At 38.0% G+C, this 20466-nt stretch overlaps 1 protein-coding gene across 1 annotated transcript in view; it reads right to left on the minus strand.

Annotated features, from left to right (window-relative positions):
- Window positions 1-561: 561 nt before the first annotated feature.
- The window catches only part of HTR7 (5-hydroxytryptamine receptor 7), a 117116-nt gene continuing 97211 nt past the window's right edge, over window positions 562-20466 (minus strand). Inside the window, exons 2-3 of the mRNA XM_024254307.3 lie at window positions 8563-9318; window positions 562-2242 (exon numbers count right to left, since the gene is read on the minus strand). Of these exons, the coding sequence (XP_024110075.1) occupies window positions 2200-2242; window positions 8563-9318 (799 nt within the window). The 3' untranslated portion in view covers window positions 562-2199. The remainder of the gene's footprint in view (window positions 2243-8562; window positions 9319-20466) is intronic.

Below are 20466 nucleotides of genomic sequence, written 5' to 3' on the forward strand. Positions count from 1 at the left end.
GAAGCTCAGCCTCTATAGCCAGAATGAAGCAGAGAGGTCAACAGTCGGGCATTCAAGTCAGGCAGGATAAAGAACCAATATGAATCAAGAAGGTCTTAATAAAAAATTAAACAACACATTTGAAAACCTGAATCAATCCAACTAACCATAGTGCCCTGTCTTACACTACAGGAAAGAAAAAGTCACTCCCTAAAACCTGTTATAGCACTTACTATACTATATTGTGACAAACCGAGACATGTCTGCCTTCTACCTGATGGCAAACTCTTAAAAGCAAGGACTGTGCCATACCCATCTTTGTCCCCTTGATGCCAGCAATGCTGAATGTGCCAGGAGCCCAAACAATGCTCATTAATCAGATCAAGTAATGAACAGTTATTGTTTTATAAAAATAAAGTCACTAAGTGAATGAATCCACAGTGAAATGTAATTGAAACCACAGCTGTCTTAGCTACCTGTTAGGATTTTAGCAAACATGTAAAACGTCTGCCCTTTAGCCATTCTACGGACAGCAACATGTATGACATAAGACCTTTAATTAAAAATTTTTACTTACGTTGCTTTATTTCAGCTACAAATAAACTTTATTTGATGTAATGTAATAAAACATTTTCAAGTTTAACAATATGTATCTGACCATAAATAATCATTTAAATTATGAATATAATATATACGGTCACTTTAGCAAATTTGCGGTTCAGGAATTTGTACAAGCTTTGTCTGAAAGGACAGTGTCCTCCTCCCCTTTCAGGAAAGGCAGCTTTTCCCCGTGTCTGGTAAGAAGCAATGTCAATGGGAGTTAGAAGAAGTCCATAATCCATGTCGGAATTCCACTTTATCCTGTGAGAGGACAGCTTGCTTTATTGTAGGAAAATAATATTCTCTTTCAGTTCAGTCTTATCAAATAAAGAATTGCATTCATTTTTCCCCTTGTAGGTACAGGTACTCTTCTATTCTCATCTACTGTCTTTGTCTCCTTAGCTCTTAATTACTACACAGTGCCATTTAAAAAATATATATCTGCAAAGAGACCTTTTCTGTTTCCTTATCTGCCTTTCATGTCTACCATTTTTTGGTGGGTAGGGGTGGGAATCAGAGGACAGAATTGCTTAGGCACACATCTGATTTAAGATACACAGAACACAAAAACAAATTCTCTAGAAGGAACAGACTGGTGTTCTGAAGCATCTCCCAAGAGTGGTCCAGGTGACCTCACTTCACACAATTTGGTTTAATACAATGCAGCTCAACAAGAATGAACATGTTTATGCCCCATCTCCAGACGCATCACATTTCATGGAAAACCCATCATTCCCACACTTCTTCCACATAACATACAGTTATGGGCCAGCCCATGGGTGGGCCCACTGCAGCCTTGTAGAAAATGAGAGTCAAAAACATGCCAATAATCATGTTAATTACAACGCAGTTGGGTACCACTTGAGCTTCACTGCGATAAAAATCCTCACAGAAGGCATCCCCCTCCCCTCTCAAGACCCTTCAGAGCACAAGAAAAAGCTTTGCTCAAGTTGTATGCTTCTCTCCATCCTGAGACCTGTTCCTGAGTTATACCATAATAAGTGAGTTAACAAAGAAAAGTACATTGGTGGGGAAATCACAGAGACCCTGCAGAAAAGCCAAACTATTTGACAGAAGCTTGAAACAAACACTGCTCTGGGAAATCATTTGTATTAGCTGATGACTGGATTCTGTTTTCTAACATGGACATGCAACATATTCAACACTACGCTCACTGCAGTTTGCTTGGAAAAGCCTTCTGTCATACAACAAAATACATTCTGTCTTATGAATGATTCTTGCATATTCACCACAATGCCTAGACTCAGAAGCATGGGAAGTGTGCACTGGAACTTTCTCCCACTTGCATGGATTTGGACATATGCAAAGCACCAGAAACTGCTTCCTTTCTGGAACTCAGTTCTGTCGGTGTGCTTACTGCTGACATGATCTGCTATCTTAAACTGAGAACACACAATAGCACTGATCCACAGAAAAAAGGAGAAGTCACCATCTCCCTCATAAGATAGTGTGTACAGCAGATCACCCTGTTTGTCACGTTTTAGACATCCCAAGAAAGGACAGAAGCTGCATTCCATTCTGCAGTCTCAGCAAATGACTTCCTTCTGTTTCCACCTCTATTTTGCCTTGTTTATTTCATCTCCATTGTTCTGCTTTCGATCATGAATCATGACCCTTTTTTCTACAGTAGTCAGCATTTTGTCTAAAAAAAAGAGAGAGAAAAATAGAAAATAATTTAGCAGAACTGTAAATGTGAGTTTTCATTTTGTGGTGGGTGGACTTAATTTTTACAGCAGTCAGTAATTTGAATCATTTGTGGCTTTTAAGGGATTATGAGTATCCTTCAAGGGAAAGAAAAAGTGTTGTGACTCTTTTCATAAATTTTATAACTTCCACAAGTTGCCAAGGCTTTAATATATTTGCAAATTAGCCCCAAATAACCCATTTAGAAATTCACCTTTTTAATACAGCTATAGCCAAAAATGACTTTGCTCTCAAAAATCCTTGCAAAATACTATTGCACCTGCCCTACTTGAAAAGAATAATGACTACATAATGATTACCAATGAGACCTGCTCTCTCCGTCAAACCTAGGAAGGTGTTTTATTGTAAGGTATGTGTGCAGGGACCAAGAAACTTCACTTCTCTCCCTCGTTCCTAGATGCACAGAAGTGACATTAGTGATAGAGAAGTGTCAGCCAAGGGCTGAGAAAAAGTCCCTTTCTCCTGATGTAAAGCCACTCCCCTAACTCTGCACCTCCACAGGCCTCAACTTACCACACTACATCATGTGCCTAAGAGCTAGGTCTATGAGGACCCAGAGACTGGGACTGTGCCTCTAATCTCCACCTACCCACCCCATCTAAAGCACCCCCTACCCTGCCATTTGGCTGTCTTGCCTGCAGTCCTGCTCTTCCTTCTTTGAGGTCCCCCTCTCAGCCCAGCCCTTCAGATGGGTGATCAATAGATGGATTTTGCTGGAGACATGGTTTCTGGCTTTTCCCCTCAGCCTTACACAATAACACCTGAGGACAAGTACTGCACTTCAGCCCAGACTCAGCACTCTAGGCTCCTAGGTATCTGAAGAGGGGACTGGCAACCATCTGTGCTCCACAGACATGTTCCTAGCCCAGGGCCACTGTCTCTTCCCCGCACAGGAGAGACCACACTTTCTCCAGCTCAGCACTGCTCTGCTCACATAGTTCACGTTCTGAATTCCTCCAGACCACAGCACTATCTCCAAAGTCTCCCTTTCCTCGCTACCCACCTGCTAACTAGTTGTGATGGTCTGAGATTGTAGCACCCACACAGACACCCATGGCCTCTTTCCTGGTCTCAACAGCACCCTCCTTGTGCAGGCCCTCCTGCAATTTATGGCAATTCAAAGCAAATCCATAAGTAAATCAAATTTAAAAAGAAAAAAAGAATTCTTGATTATATTTCATTATCACATTTGGTTTTATATTACCAATCTGTGAATACTTGTGAAAAGGATTAAAATTGATAGCAGTAAATTAAAATTACCAGTGCAAAAGTATTCACAGCTTTTCCTCCATCTATTCACTTCATTACCCCAGGGAAAATTTTCGAGTGCCTGATGAACTCCTGAGGTTCTGGTTATGCTGATCAAGAAAATGGGGAAAAATGGGTAAATATTTGGGAGTAGGAACAGTCTTATAGGTTTATACAGGAAAGAAAGAAACTATTATGTAGGAGAATACGTAGAGCCAAGAAGGCAGAGCAAGGTGAAAAGGTAAGAGAGACTAAAAGCCCAGAAGCTAGATGGGAGGAAAAGAGCTGGAGAAAGCCCAGAGTCTGGAGGAACCCAGAATGTGCAGGGTGGCCACAAGATGAGTGAGAGCTAGAGAGAGGCAGGGGGAGGAAAGGGTTCTGATTACAAGTCTTCTACTAGCCACCACTACCTCTGCAGCCATCCCAGCACACTTGATTAAAAGCTTCCAGAGACTGCAACAGTCACTTACTCATATTTCTGCCCTACCATGCCTGGTTCCATGCTTTGTACATAGCAGACCCTCAAATGCTTCTGGGAAAAACAAGCCAATGAAGAGACTCCTTACATCCATTTTCTACCTTCTGAGTTATCCACACAGTGCTACTACATCAGTCTTGACCATTTTGATGACTCTATTCCCCTACTTGCAGATTCACTGATGGCTTACTACTACAGAGTGTCCCAAATTTAGCATTAAGGACTAGGTACTTCTTTGTTAGGGGGTGGGTGGGGGGTTGCTGGCCTGTATACTGTAAAATCCTTAAGAGCAGCCCTGGCCTCTACCCAGTAAATGCCAGTAGTGTCCCACCCAGACTTGTGACAACCAAAAACGCCTCCAGAAATTGCCAAATGTCTCCAGAGAGTTGGGATGGGAGGCAAAATTACTCCTGATTAAGAACCATTTCTCAATACTAAAAGTCCAAATTCTTGGAGCTAGCACAGAAGATCCTTTATAATTTCATCTCAATCTACTTTTCTGCTTTGATCTCTAACAGTTCCTGTACCCAAATGCTTAGCTTCAGCCAGATGGTCCTTTGCATAAGCTCCCACATTGGTGCCTTTACAAAAAAAGTCCTCTTCACCTAGAATACCATTTCTGCTCTCCTTTCACTACAAATTCTTTGACCAACTTCATAGACATGCTTGAGTTCATATCCTTCAGGAAGTCTTCTCTCATCAGGGTTAGTGTAAGCTCTGAGTTATTTTCCTTTCCTTTGAATCCTATAGTTTTTCCTGTCTCCACCTTTCCTTATTACAGAAATGTTGCATGTGCATATGTCTTAGCCTAGCCAGGCTGCTGTCACAAAATCCCGTCAACTGGTAGCTTATAAACAACAGAAATTTATTTCTTATAGTTCGAGAGGCTGAGAAATCCAAGATTAAGCCACCAGTAAATCCCACGTCTGGTGAGGGCTCACTGTCTGCTTCATAGATGGTAACTTCTAGCTGCTTCCTCACATGGTAGAAGGTGTGAACAAGCTCCCTCAGGCCTCTTTTATAAGGGCAATAATCCCATTCATGAGGGGCCTGCCCTCATGACCTAATTACCTCCTAAAGAATCCACATTTTCATAGTATTGCATTGGGAATTTGGTTTCAAAAAATGAATTTTGCAGGAGACACAAACATTCAGGCCATAGCAACATATGTCTGTTTGTGTAAGGTACATCCAACAAAATTATACGCATAAGGACATGAAAGATATCATCTGTTTTCTGTATCTTCCTCAATGCATGGCAGCCATAGTAGACATTTCCTAAAGTTGATGGATATTTTTAGGCTAATCATCCTTAATGAAGTGGGTATTCTGTAATTATAAATTCAAACTGAGAGAAATGCAAAGAAAATACAGCAGACTATAGCCTGTGGGCCAAATACAACTGGTAGCCCCTTTTTGTAAATAAAGTTTTATCGGTACACAGGTCTATCCGTTTACTTATGTCTGTGACAAATTACTCATCAGTGAGATGAGTAGTTTCAATAGAGACCATATGGCTAGCAAAGCTTAAAATATTTACCACTTGGCCCTTCACAATTAAAGTTTGCTGACCTCTGTCTTAAGCTTACAGGAAAACAACACCCAAGCCTCCAGACTAGCTAAAGATACAAAGGCAAATATCTTTAGACTTTATGTTAGCTGATTTATTTTTATAAAAGGCACAGTAGCATAGAAGTTAAAAGCACTTTTGAACACAGATGTCCTGGGCTCAAATCCAGTTCTATCACTCTCTGTATGACTGTGGGGGAAATCATTTGACTTCTCCAAGCCCTTGTTTTGTTATTTTCAGAATGGAAATGAAGAAAACTAACCTATAATAAACTTTTGTGGATTAATTGATCAAATTCACATAAAGTGCTCAGCAAAGTGTCTGAGAGTGAATCCTCAGCAAACGCATGTTATTATTTTAAACTGGAAGACCTTTTTGTGTTACATTTTAAAGATTACCATTTTATGATCTATCTGAATTATCTATGAATTATTAACTAAAATAATCAATAAAATGATTCTCAAGTTTTTTGACCCTATGGATGCATGCAAATATAGCAGTGTTTCCTTGCTCATGACTTTATCTGTTCTTTCCTACTTTATACACTGGCTGCTTAACTGGATCCTCTGCTACCCATTTTTCCCTTGTCTGCCCTCCTCACTATTGCCAGGGAGACCTTCCCATGTTACTTCTGAGAACTAAAACCAACATGCTTTCCTTTTCCTGTGCTAAAAAATGCTGGAGCCAGGCAAAATAACCTAGCTATTTGTTCTAGGAAACAGCCACTTTCAGAAGACTATATGCCAACAAAAATAGCCTACTTATCAAGACTAGTTTGCTCATTAACACTCACTTCACAGCCCTCATCTAGCTGTACTTACCAGTCTAAAGCTATTATGTCATAAACTCTGCCTAATCCTCACCAGTTCCCCACCTTCAAATCACTCAGCCCAAGCCCCAAAACTCTATCAATATCCTTGCCTTATTTCCTTCATCTGAGAAACTACTAAGACTGTCTAGGAGTGGATACCACTCATAGTGCAGTAAGTCTAATAAACTTTACTCACTTAGAGTAACAAGTCATTCTCATTGTCTTCTTAGAGAGCTTATGGCTAGTCTCCAGCTCAAAAATATTCTGAGACTCTTCACTGCCTATATACTGAAGTCACTTGACAAGTATTATTGCATAACATTCAATACAAGCATCGGGGTGATTCATATCACAGCTACCACTTAGGGACTGTGTGAACACAGGTCAGTTACTTTATGTTCCCGAGCCTTAAGTTGTTCTTCTGAAAAGTGGGGATGCTAGAAGCACCTATTTTGCAGGTAGCATGCTGCATAGCATGTAGCGGGTGTTCAATAATGGTTACCAGTTACTACTTTTATTTTTCATCTATTACGTGTCAAGCACTGTACTAGATTCTGCAGAAAGAAATCTGACTAAGACATTGTTCCTCCTCTGAAGGAATTCAGAATCTGGTGGGAAAATCCTAATGGTCAATTCAATGAACTCTTATAGGCATAGTAAGATATCTGGGTTTGCTCATACTACATGTTCTAGAACTTAAAATTACATTATTTTTTAATGCTACTTTTTATATTGTGAACAATCTCATGTACAAAAGAGTATATAGAAGTAAACATGAATGCCTGTGAAGCTACACTCAGCTTAAGAATTAGCATAGCTGTAGTCTTCCAACTTTCAGTTGTAAGATAAAGGCAGTCCAGTATAAGAAAAATGAGTAGCACCGGGATTCAGATGATGTGGAATCTAGACTTAGTTGTGACACTAGCTAAGTGTGAGACATCTCACTTTTCAGTTGATGTTCTGTTGCTCTTCTGTTAGCTCTTCTGTTGAAAGAGGTGGACAAGATGACCAGGAAGGTCCCTCTCTGCTAGAGTGGTCCCTCGTTCTCTAGTCTACTCCTTCCTGCCAGGCTCAGTGAAGAAGGACACCTCCAACATTAATCTGCTCATTCTCTCACCAGAACCTTCCAATTTTTCATTCCGAGTTTATTTTTCCCCTGACTTTCAAACGTGAAGAAATCTCCTCTACCTCACATTTAAAACAAAGTCTTCATCTGACATGTTGACACCTCTAACTATTATACTATCTTTCCTTCTTTACAATGCCAAATTTTTAACATGTGGGTCACTTCTGAAATTTCCATTTCTCTATCACCATCAGATCCTTTTTCAGATCCCAACAAACTATTTTAATTGCTTCCTTGAAAGTCACTAAGACTTCTTAGACCAATTCTTGGTTCTCACCTGCCAAAATAGGCAGGAACATTTCCTAAAAGCTCCTGTGGCTCTTTTTCTTTTATTTTTTTAGAGGCAAGTCTTGCTCTGTCAACCAGGTTGGAGTGCAATGGCATGATCATAGCTCACTGCACAATCCAGCCCCTGGGCTCAAGCTATCCTCCTACCTCAGCCTCCCAAGCGGCTAGGATTACAGAGGCGCTCCACCATGTCCAGCTCTTGTAGCTTTTAAGACCTTGCCTCATCCTGGCATCTCCCCACACTAACCACTGTTCTTTTTCCTGGGCTGCCTCCTTTCAGCCCAGGTGAATGTAACTGCATACTAAAAAGATCATTGTGCCTCCTACCTCAAAAGAAGAATTTATCTGTGAAGGATGAGGTCATCAAAAAAGTTTTACTGGACAGAAGAATAATAACAACTAAAATAATAATGTTACACAAATTCAGATGTAAGGATATCATTTGGATGTCATTTATGGAGAAAGAAGGGAAAATACCACCTGCCTTGTTGTCAATCACATCAATTGCAATTCATCAGCAAATTAGTCTCATCTACCAATCCAACTAAGTACCTATTTTTGGCTTTTGGAATTTTACTGGGTGGAAGACTGGAGTCTATACTATTGTCAATTCAAATCTGGTATGTTTAGTAAAAACTAAGCTAGCTACTCGTTCAGGAAGCCTTCTGTGATGTGCTTCAAAAAGCTGCATAAAAGGGTTTGGGGGATAAAAGGAAAATAGTGATAAATGACCTTACAGCACAAACTCAGGTCTCTCTGGCCTCTCAGCAAGCTTCAGGGCTTCATGCATGCCTGCAGCCGAGAGCTTCCGGTTGATATTCCGGTACTGGCACTGGAGCAGGCTGCGATAGGTGGTCCTCAGGTCCCGGTTGAAGAAGGCATATATAAAAGGGTTAATGAGAGAGTTTGCATAGCCTAGCCACAGAAATGTCCTCTCCACCCACAGTGGGATGCAGCTGCAGGAAGTGCCACAGATGAAGGGTCTGGCTGTCGAGAGGAGGAAAAATGGCAGCCAGCACACGGTAAAGGCCCCGACGATGATCCCCAGGGTGGTGGCTGCTTTCTGTTCCCGCTTAAAGATGGAGATGTTTTTCCTTTCATGCTTGAGGAGTCTCGAAAGGTTTGCACACTCTTCCACCTCCTTCTGGAGCTTCACTATGCCATTCAGGGCGATGACGCTGTCTGGCTCCACTCGAGGGAAGCCAGGGAACTTGTGTTTGGCAGCACTCTTCCTGGCAGCCTTGTAAATCCGGTAGTACATGAAAAGCATGACGGACATGGGGATATAAAATGCCACTGCGGTAGAGTAAATCGTATAGCCAAAGTCCTGGCTGATCAAGCACACCTTATCATCATTTACATTCTGAGCCCATCCAAAGAGCGGAGGTAAAGTGATGGAGGCGGAGAGAAGCCAGACGGAGAGAATCATCTTCGCCATGCATTTCCCATTCTGCCTCACAGGGTATGTGAGGGGCCTTGTGATCCCAAGGTACCTAGTGGAGAGATGGAAAGATAACAGATGAACACTGTGATCATAACTGGTCAACTAAGCAAGTCCTGCCAGCCAGGTACCAGAGCCAGTCCTCACAACAGCCCTTCTAGGTAGGCATCATTACTCCCATTTTGCAGAAAGGTAAACTAAGGCTCTGAGATGTTACCTCTTTTATTCCGGGTCACACAGAGGCATTGCCAGATTGTAGCCTGAGAGCCCTCTGACTCTAAAGTCAGTCCATGCTTTGTGCATGCCTTATAGTTTTTCACAATCCATGTAGTCAACAAAGTTTAAAAAGCTCCCCCTCCCCATGACCACAGCCACCAAAATCAACCAGGACAACATATCAACTCTGATGTAGGATGTTGTGACACATTCTCAAAACTTAACCAAGGTCTACCACACTCTGGTATTATACACCCAGTGATCATCCCAGCTGTCTTAATTTAGGCCAGCTTTTAATTCATTTTAGCTTTCCCTTTGCATTACAGCAAAAGCATTTCTTTAAGATCACACAGATTCGTGAGATAGTTTGGGAATCCTAGAGTGTTGAAATGGTTAGCAGAAAATGATCATTATTATTATTATTATTATTATTATTTTACCCACAGAAAATTCTCACACAACAGCAATGTCAGAGGAACAATCTAAGAAATAAAAGCAGGCTGACTTCTCTCTCCAGTTCTTAGGAGAATCACAAAACAAGGGTGCAATTCTGAAAAATGTTAGGGAAATCCAATATTTTCTCTGTGCTTAGTTCTATAGGGGGAATAAATATTACTCCAAGTCTGTGATCAAGGATTTGTAATGCAAACAAGTCTGTGCACACAGAGAAAACATATACAGAAAAGATGTTCTGCCAAATGCTTAATATTTTTCAGCTTTTTAAACCTGTGTTTTCCTCATATTTAATAGTCTTAGATTCTTTTTTGGGAAGCTAGGAGCACTTGAGAAGCAAAGACAGAAAAAAAGCTGGTCATTTTGTTGTTGTTGTTTTTACTTCCTTTATGTGTATAAAAGATACATTCTTGAAACATAAAAAGGAAAGATACAGAGAGTCCCTAACTTACCAACAGGTTATTTTCTGAAAGTTAGTCAGTTAGTAGGTTAGAACTCAAAAAACAATTTCTGCTAGAAATATCCTTTAATACTTAAATTATCCCACAGAAATCCAAACTCATATTTTCACAATGAAAATTAGCATCACTATAACACTTACAGGAAGACAACACTGAAATATAGTAAAAAATAATGATCCAGATGTTCTTACTCCTCTAGAATTCTTTCCTTCAATAAGTATTAATGGAGCTTGTTTTACTGGACAGGTTCTGTTCCAGGTGTTAGGGATATGGCAGTGAGTAGAAGAGACAAAAATCCTGCGTGCAGGCAAATGGGGAAATCATGTCGGATGAAGGGGAAAACCTGAGGCCATGGTAATGTTGAAGGGAACTTCTGATCCCTTCCAAGGACTCAGGCGTTCATGACGCTGGTTCTTCATTTGCAAACTTCTGCCTCCCTTTTCCTTAATAAAGCTGACCTACAAGCACTACCCTTAGATTTATCAGCTGTAGTTAGGATTATGATGTGGCTCCCAAACAGAATGAGGGAAGAGAAAGAGGGAGGCTTTCCTGAAAATGCAAGAATAAGAGCTAAGAAAAAGGCGGGCAGTGTGGGGGAAAGTAACTCAGAAGAAGAGAGGGAGGGAAGGAGTAAGGAAGAGGGAAAACGGAAGAGGGAGGGAAAAGAAAAATCTAGTCCTTGTTCTCAACCAGCTCCTCTGAATGTGGCCTTTTGGGCACCTTCCTTATTTCCCCAGCAGCCTTTCCCAGATGTGGACTTTGATTTCTCGTCTTTCTTTGTCTACAGCCCCAGCATAAATGCCTGCTCTCAAGCGTGAATATGGCATCCAAGACATGAGCCCAGGATGGTGCCTCAGGTTCACCAAGGAGTGAAGTCCAGCAGGTAGAGGTTACTTTACACAATTCCCCAGGAGGCCACCAGATGGCATTGTCAGACCATTTTACACCTACTTACTGGTATTGGGGGTGTTTCAATAGGGTAGATGGTTGAAGTAACAGGTATTATGTTGGAAAAATTACTCACGACAAAAAAAGTTATATTTTATTTGTGGAGTATTTAAAAAATTAGCATGCCTGGAATTCACAACCTAGTAAACTATTTTGAAGAAATTTGTTTTCTCTCCCATTTCTTCACACTCTCCTTACTAGAACTATGCCTTCCCACTTAAATAACAATCCCATCTTTTTCCTGGCTAAGTAAATAATACAGAATTCACAAAGATTAATCCTGAGAGATTAATAGAGTACAAAGAACATTTCAGAATATTAGATAATCTCATTTAAGTGGTATGTTTATTCATTCTAGTACACTTAGGCTGACACATTATATTTCAATCATGGTGATTAGTCTATATTCAGTCTGCCCCGGATGTACAAATTGTATTTCATAAACTCTGTCCTACATTAGGCACCATTCTCTAATGATTTCAAGACATCCTACAATAAGGTAGTTATATTTACTTCTTAGACTCCTCACTTCCACCTGGTGAGACATTATAAGGCTAAAATCAACTGAAATATTACTAGAAAAAAAAATGAGTGCTTGCTAAAGTGTCTGGATATAAAATAAATAAACAAAAGTTAATATTTTATGTTTTAACCATTAACAATCAGAAAATAGTGTGGAGATCATGCAATTAACAACAACTAAAAACACCTAGGAAAAAGCTTTTTAAAAATAATACCTAGAGCCTATATGAAGAAAATACAAAATGCTACTGAGGTACATTTTTTAAAATACTTAAATCCATTGGGGAAAAAACTTATTTTTTCAATAAGAAAATCTAGTATTATAAAAGTACCTATTTCCCCTCTATCTATAAATACCATATAACCCCAAATGAATAAACTGGCATGGCTTTTGTTAATGATTTTAAAGCTCACCAAGTCAACATGCAAAAATGTACAGATAATCTGAAAAAGAATAATGAAGGGATACTTATCCTATTTTAAAAAAAGTATAAAGCCACAGAAATAAAAGCCCCAAAATAACTATTCAAAAAGATATCAATAAAACAAGATAGGTTCAAATTGATTCAAATATATAAGGGAATTCAACATAAAAGGAGTCACTTTAAATCACTAGTAAAAAATTGGATATTCATGAAGTCTCACAACTGGCCAGCAATTGAGGTAAAAGTATTACTGGCTTCTTATCTTTTGATTAAATATAAATCCCACATGGATCAAAGATTATCATGTAAACAAATTAAACCCTAGGACTATGAGAAAATATTGGCAAGTATTTCCACAATCCTGAGATGACAAAGACCATTCTTAACTATAATACAAAAGCTTGAAAGTATAAAACGAAACATCAATAAATGTTTGTAACAAAATAAATAAGTGACATTTATAAGCAACATTTAGTTTAATTCAGAAATCATTCTGTGAAGAGTTAAAAGTCAAATCATAAACTAGAAATCTAAATGGCAATATCACAATATTCACAGATTTCCTACAGGTCAATACAAAACACAGCCATCCCATAGTAAGAACTTCAGAGTTTGTAAAAGAAAAAACAAAAAGCCAACCATCCCAATAAAAATATTTAAGCAACTGATCAAAGAAGAAAAACTAATGGCCAAAGCCAGGCGCAGTGGCTCATGCCTATAATCCCAGCACTTTGGGAGGCCAAGGTGGAAAGATCACTTGAGGCCAGGAGTTTCAGACTAGCCTGAGCAACATAGCAAGACCCCATCTCTATTTTAAAGAGAGAGAGCGAGAAACTAATGACGAATAAGCACTTAAATATATGTAGAACTTCATTAATAAAGAGATGCAAATTTTTAAATGACATATTTTTATCATTTGCCAATATTTAAGAAAGACAAAATCCAATATTAGAAAACTGAAAAAGCAATCATTCTATTACGTTGCTATTGGGAGTGTCAACTGAAATAATTCTGGAAGACAGTTTGGCAATTATCAGACATCTAGGATTTTGTCTTAAGAAGATAATTGTACAAATGCAAAATGACTAATGTGCAGAGATGTTATTAAACACATAATAGAGGAAAAAGAATGCAATCTAAGTATTATCAATAGGAGATTAGATATGGTATATATATATACTGTATATAATATGTATAATGCAACCATTAAAAATGATGATGTATGTCTGTATTTACTAACACAGAAACAACAGAAGAGTGGATTAAAAACACATAGCTCTTAAAGATAAGTAATAGAATATCATATGACATATATTATTAACCTTTCTATATAAAACTGGATGTATGCTTATGTGAGCATGTCTGTGTATGCTCAGATGTCTACAAGAATATCAACTAAAATATCAATAGTAGTTTTACCTGAGATGAAGAAATTTTAATTTGTCTCTATATTTTTCTAGGCTTGATATTTTTGTAGTGAGCATGTAAAAAAAAACCACTATTTTAAGAACAAAATAAAAGATTTAAGAGGATTCTGAGATTCCTAAATTACTAAATGATTCTGTCAGTAGAAACAATCTGGTTCATAAAATCTTTAGAAAGCTGATAATTAAATCTTATATTGTTTTATTTGATTAGCTTGTCAAAAGTGCTTTATTATAAGTACTTTTTTATAAAAAAGAAAAAGAACTCATTGGCATTTAAAATCCCATAATTACTATATAAAGTAATATTGGTATTCAGGGAAGTGTTTCTCTAAATTATACATTCATTCTTCCAAACCTTGTATAGAATAGGATAAATCTTACCTTCAAAGGTGAGAAAGAAAAAAAGGAAAAAAAAAACTAGACTGATTTTTAATATTCCTTAAGTATGCACGTTTAATATTTAATCACACTAACATTTTATCCTCACTGTTAATTAGAAAGCAGGATGCTTATAAAGCCTTCAAAATTTTACTGTAAAATGCATACAAATGTTAAAGTACAGTAAATCTCAGAGACGAAAGCCTAAAGTATTATATAATTGAGGAATATATGCAACTCACATTAGGGGTGCCATTGAAGTACAGGTTCAGAGAAAAAGGGGATCAGGGAGTTATAATCTGCATAGAGAGGGATTGGAAGTAAATTAACTCTGCTGCCTGTCTTCCGTTCTAACTGTATAGAAATGGTAGATAATGGTTCTTTAATTACACGGCTTCTTCTGAGTTTCACTGCTATAGAATGATAATTTAGGGAGTAAAAGAAACTGGGTAGAATTATTCTGAAATATGGTGGTTTTTTAGAGTGTTCAGCTTAAAAAGGGTTCACACACTTAGAACACCTCCTCCAGGAGATTCCTCCCTTGCAGTTGGCAAAATCCACTAGAATCTCCGGCTGAGGTCAGTGGCTGCTGAAACTGCCAGATTATCAGAATCACTCAGGAGCTTTAGAAACATGCAGATTCCCAAGCCACTATTCTCATTCAAGAATTGGAGACCTAGGACTTTGTGTTTAGGATTGACTGTTCTGGGTCTTTACCTCCACACTGCTGTCAAAGCAGCTTTCTCCCATTCAATTACAAGGACTTTATACTTACCACATGAAGGGCTTTACTTTACTGTGTATTTCGTCTGAACAGTTTGCTTCCAGTTTAGCCTAACAAAATCATTATGAATCATGTTTCCATTATCTCAGCTATTAGATTTATTTCCCAGTACTGTGCTAAATGAGATATGTGTGGTCTTTATGTTTTAATCAAGTTGTAGATTTTTCTTAAATGCATAATACACAACAAGGTTTTTTAAAACCTTTTTGACCATAGTTCACAAAAAGAAATATAACATTTTATATAATAAGCTGATATATGTGTATATTTATATTTAGGAAATTAAACAAAAGTTTCACAAATCTATATTTACCATTATAAACCATTATTTACTCTCTTCTATTCTATTTCAGACTTTTTAAATGCTGGCCTTAACTCACTAAATTGATTTCATAACCCATTAATGGATCAAGTCCTAAAGTTTGAAAATTATTCACCTTCACCAAACATATGAAAAGGTGTTTAACATCACGAGTCAGCAGAAAAATGCAGATTAGCACAATGAAATGTCACTAACAGCCATCAGAGTGGTTAAAATTGATGATGATGATGACAAAAACTATAATGCTAAGAGTTCTGTGAAGATATGAAACAATTGTGATTCTCACATATTACTGGAGGGAGTGTAAACTGATGCAGTAACTTTGGGAACCTATTTTGTAATATCTATTAAAGCTAAATAATACACACTCTATGATCTAGCAATTCCAAGTATATAATGAACGTTAACCAAAATACACATACAAAAGTTTATAGCAGCACTGTTGGTAATAGCCCCAAATGAAACTAACCCACTCTACAAAAGTAAAATTAGTATAACTCTATAATAGTAGAATAAGTACATAAACTGTGGCATATTTATGCAATGGAATTCTATAAAACAATGAGAATGAACCCACTACTGCTTGTCAACATGGATGATTTTCACAAACATAAGGTCAAGCTAAAGAAGCTAAAAAACAAAAAAGAACATACTATTCAAAACCAGGCAAAACTAGCCGCTGGTGACAGAAGCCAGAATGGCAGTTACCTCTGGGGAAGAGGGGGTCCTAAGCAGTGAGGGTGCAGGAGGAAAGCTTGGAGTTCTGAAAATGTTCTTTTTCTTCCTCTGGGTGTGTTACATAGGTATGCTCACCTTGCAGAAAGTTAAGTGAGCTATTCAGTTATGATTTGTGCAGTGTTCTGGATGTATGTAAACCAGGTTTTTTTAAATACTAAAAGTAAATTTTTAACAATACACTGAACTTATCATTTGCCATTAACCTAGATGCTGACCAGTTCTCTAAAACCAATATTACAGTGGGGTTCCAATACACTTTTAAACCATTTCCATCAGTGTTTCTAAGCTGCACTTATAGTTAGGACCAATAAACAACTTAAATTCCTTATTCTGCCCTCAGCATTGAGGGAGAGAAGTAGATAAAAGAGAGAGGGGGGAAGAAAGCAACAAAATTCAACCAAGTTTGGAAACACAGTAGCAAAGCCTCCTCTTTAATTATTATTAAACAAAAAAGAAAGTTTCCCTTAAGAGAGAAAATCAGATTTAATTAAAATAAAATAAATCACTTACTTCTAAAAGTACCTGTAAAAATTCATATATTATATTTGTTAACTGTTGCTACATAACTAATTACCACACTTTAGTGGCTTAAAACACCACCAAGGAAAACCCTGTCGCAAAAAAAAAAGAAAAGAAAAGAAAAAGAAAAAAAAGGAAAACACATGTCTATTAAAGGATTTTTAGATAATGATACAAAGTCATGAAAATGAATAGTGTGAGAGATTAGTAATGACCCCTGAATTATACTTGTTAATTACTTCAGTTGTATATGGATTCACAATAAACTAAATTTTCCCAAAGAATCTGGCCTTTTATTCCTCAGAAAAAGGGGGCAGGGGTGGCAGCAAAGAAAGAACCAAAATTTATCGGCAATCATAAAAGAAATGAATGGCATAAAACCTTAGCTAAAAACTTTTTAAAGGTTAGAGGCAGGAAAATATTCTGTTTTCTGATGGTTCTGTGTGGCTTTCAACCCCATCCCATAGAAGCAGTACTGAAGAAAGGGGGTGAGTCAATCCTTAACATTCCAAATAATACCTTCATACTGGGGAGAAGCAAATCAAGAGGGTGAGAAGACAACCTAAAGAAAAGTACTGAAAAGCCATGAAGAGCAGAAGCCCCACATACCATTTTAGCAGAGTTAAGGGCCCACAGAACTTGTAATCTTTCAGGACACTGAGCTGAACCAGGGGAGTATGCCAACTTCCAGAAGACTGGTAAATCCTGAGCTTAGCGGGATGTTGTCTGGTCCAGGACATCTAATGAGTATTCAGAGTAAAGAGTAATCCTCCTTAACAAACTTCACTCAGCTGCGGTAGAATCTACTCCCTTCCTTTCCCTGCAACCCTACACTTCTGGGCAACTGAAAAGTAGATGCACTAAATACTAGCCTAAAAAGAGAAAAAATAGCATATCAAATAAGGCAGAATATCGAAGATAATTCAACCACAGTATGTGATAACAAACATTAGGGTTTAAATAAACAACTCATTTTAAGAATGAGCAAGATTAAACTGTTAAGCAACTACACAAACATGCTCCAACAATAACAACAACGAAAGGAAAAAAGAAAGAGAACATGGCTAAGACTTGAAGAACCAAGTCAAAAGGCAAACATAACATTCAGAATAGTTGTTTTCCTAAAAATACTTTTCACTGTAAGAGACCTTAATAAATATATGTGATCACTGAAGTAGAGGCTCAAAGATGTTAAAACAGCAGAATGAGATAAAAAGAGACTGCTAAGTTAAGAAAATAAATTGAGGCCAGAACATCATCAGGGCAGATCTAATGGATGAATGAGCAGGAGCTGAGAATAGAAACAGACACACCTGGCCAGGTGCAGTGGCTCACACCTGAATCTCAGTACTTTGGGAGGCCGAGGAGGGCGGATCACGAGGTTAGGAGTTTGAGATCACCCTGGCCAATATGGTGAAACCCTGTCTCTACTAAAAATACAAAAATTAGCCGGGCGTGGTGGCGCTGGCCTGTAGTCCCAGCTACTCAGGAGGCAGAGGCAGAAGAATCGCTTGAACCCAGGAGGCGGAGGTTGCAGTGAGCAGAGATCGTGCCACTGCACTCCAGCCTGGGGGACAGAGCAAGGCTCTGTCTCAAAAAAAAAAAAAAAAAAAAAAAAGGGAAGAAAAGAAACAGACACACCTGAAAAGCAAATCAATGGCATGAAGTAAAAAGGCTTGAGGTAATCATATCAATCCATATGGAAAAATTTATTCAAGCAATTAGAAGGTGATAGGTAAGGAGAACACACAAAGATAAGACATAATAATAACATCTCCCTGAAGAAAAGAAAGTACGTAACAAGTAGGGGGGAAATTGTTTAAGTAAATAGAGCTGCAACATGTAAAAAGTATACAGTGATATAATTTAGGACATTTTCCTTGAATCAGTGAAAGAGCTGAATCTTACCAGCAAAAGGACACATAACATAGTTGGGAAAAAGCGATACAGAATTATTATCCATGATACGTATCCTAGTAAAGTTATTGAACTTCAAGACATGGGAAGACCACTGCAGGCATTTGGGAAAGAAAAAAAAAATCAGAAAATATGCAAGGTAGAAAAAAAAATCAGGCTGATTCTCAACAGCATAATTCCATGCCAAAATTTAATAGAAAATGTCTAGAAAGATTGAGTGTATAAAATGTGAAATAGCAGCCGGGCGCGGTGGCTCATGCCTGTAATCCCAGCACTTTGGGAGGCCAAGGTGGGCGGATCACCTGAGGTCGGGAGTTGGAGACCAGCCTGACCAATATGGAGAAACCCCGTCTTTACTAAAAATACAAAATTAGCTGGGCATGGTGACGCATGCCTGTCATCCCAGCTACTCGGGAGGCTGAGGCAGGAGAATTGCTTGAACCCGGGAGGTGGAGGTTGCGGTGAGCCGAGATTGTGCCATTGTACTCCAGCCTAGGCAACAAGAGTGAAACACTGTCTCAAAAAAAAAAAAAAAAAAAAAGTGAAATAGCATTATGCCTGTTATCTAAGATTATAAAGCTAAGAAGTAGACATTCTCAAACATGAAAGAATTTGAAGAGTAAAGTACCCATAAACCCTATTTTGAGGGAGGAAATAAAATCCATCCAACCAAAAATGAATCAAAATGAAGAATTTAAAACCAGGGAAACAATGGCTATTACTGAACTTGTTTAAATGCAACAGTACCACCTATGGGAATTATATTAGCATAACAGAATGTAAATTTTACAAAGTAAAAATAATACAAGCCACAAGAATCAGGAGCTGGGGGGAAGCAAGGTAGGATACAGTGTTAGAGCACTAATCAATTCAACTTTCAAAGTAGAGATCAACTGATACTGCCTAAAGTTGTAACATTTTAAAATTGTAACATATAGTTTATACAAATCCAACCTCCTGACGGCTTTCATATTTTCCCATAATCTTTACACAATCTTTCAGGAACAGATACCTCTTAAAATTAGTGCTGTACAAAGGAAAGGAAATCAGTATATCAAAGAGACATCTGCATCCCCATGTTTATTGTAGCACTATTCACAATAGCCAAGATATTGAATCAACCTAGGTGTCCAACAACAGATTAATGGATACAGAAAGTGTGGTGTATACACACAATTAAATACTATTCAGCCATAAAAAGAGGGAAAGCCTGTTGTTCACAGAAACATGAATGAAACTGGAAGACATTAAGTGAAATAAGCCAGGTACAGAAAGTTAAACACCACATGTTCTCACTCTAAAATTAGTTGATCTCATAGGAGTAAAAAGTAGGACAGAGGATAACAGAGGCTGGGAAGGGTAGGAGGAAAGAAGGATATACAAAGATTTGTTAAAGGATACAAAATTAAAGCTAGATAAGAGGAACAAGTTCTAGTGTTCTATAGCACTGTAGGATGACTATAGTTAACAATGCATTATATAGTTTCAAATAGCTAGAAGGAGAATATCGAAAATATTCCCAATGCAAAGAAATGATAAATTTTTGAGATTATGGATATGTTAATTACCCTGATCTGATCACTACACATTATATGTATCAAAACATCAATATGGGCTGGATGCACTGGCTCACGCCTATAATCCCAGCAATTTGGGAGGCCAAGGCAAGTGGATCACCCGAGGTCAGGAGTTTGAGACCAACCTGGCCAACATGGTAAAACCCCATCTCTACTAACAATACAGGAAATTAGCCAGGCGTGTTGGTGGGCATCTGTAATCCCAGCTACTTGGGAGGCTGAGGAGGGAGAATTGCTTGAACCCGGGAAGTGGAAGTTGCAGTGAGCCAAGATTGCACCATTGAACTGCAGACTGGGCAACAGAGTGAGACTCTGTCTCAAAAAAATAAAATAAACATGTACCCTATAAATATGTACAATTATTATGTGTCAAAAAATAAAACGAAAAAATAGTAGCTCTGACTGAAAGTTCTACTTCAGTTTATTTTTCTTGTTTTAAATTCAAGTAAACTTAGCTTTTTTTTTCTCTTTTTATTATTATTATTATTATTATTATTATTATACTTTAGGCTC

Source organism: Pongo abelii, chromosome 8, assembly GCF_028885655.2.
Source record: "Pongo abelii isolate AG06213 chromosome 8, NHGRI_mPonAbe1-v2.0_pri, whole genome shotgun sequence".
Taxonomy (NCBI): Eukaryota; Metazoa; Chordata; class Mammalia; order Primates; family Hominidae; genus Pongo; species Pongo abelii.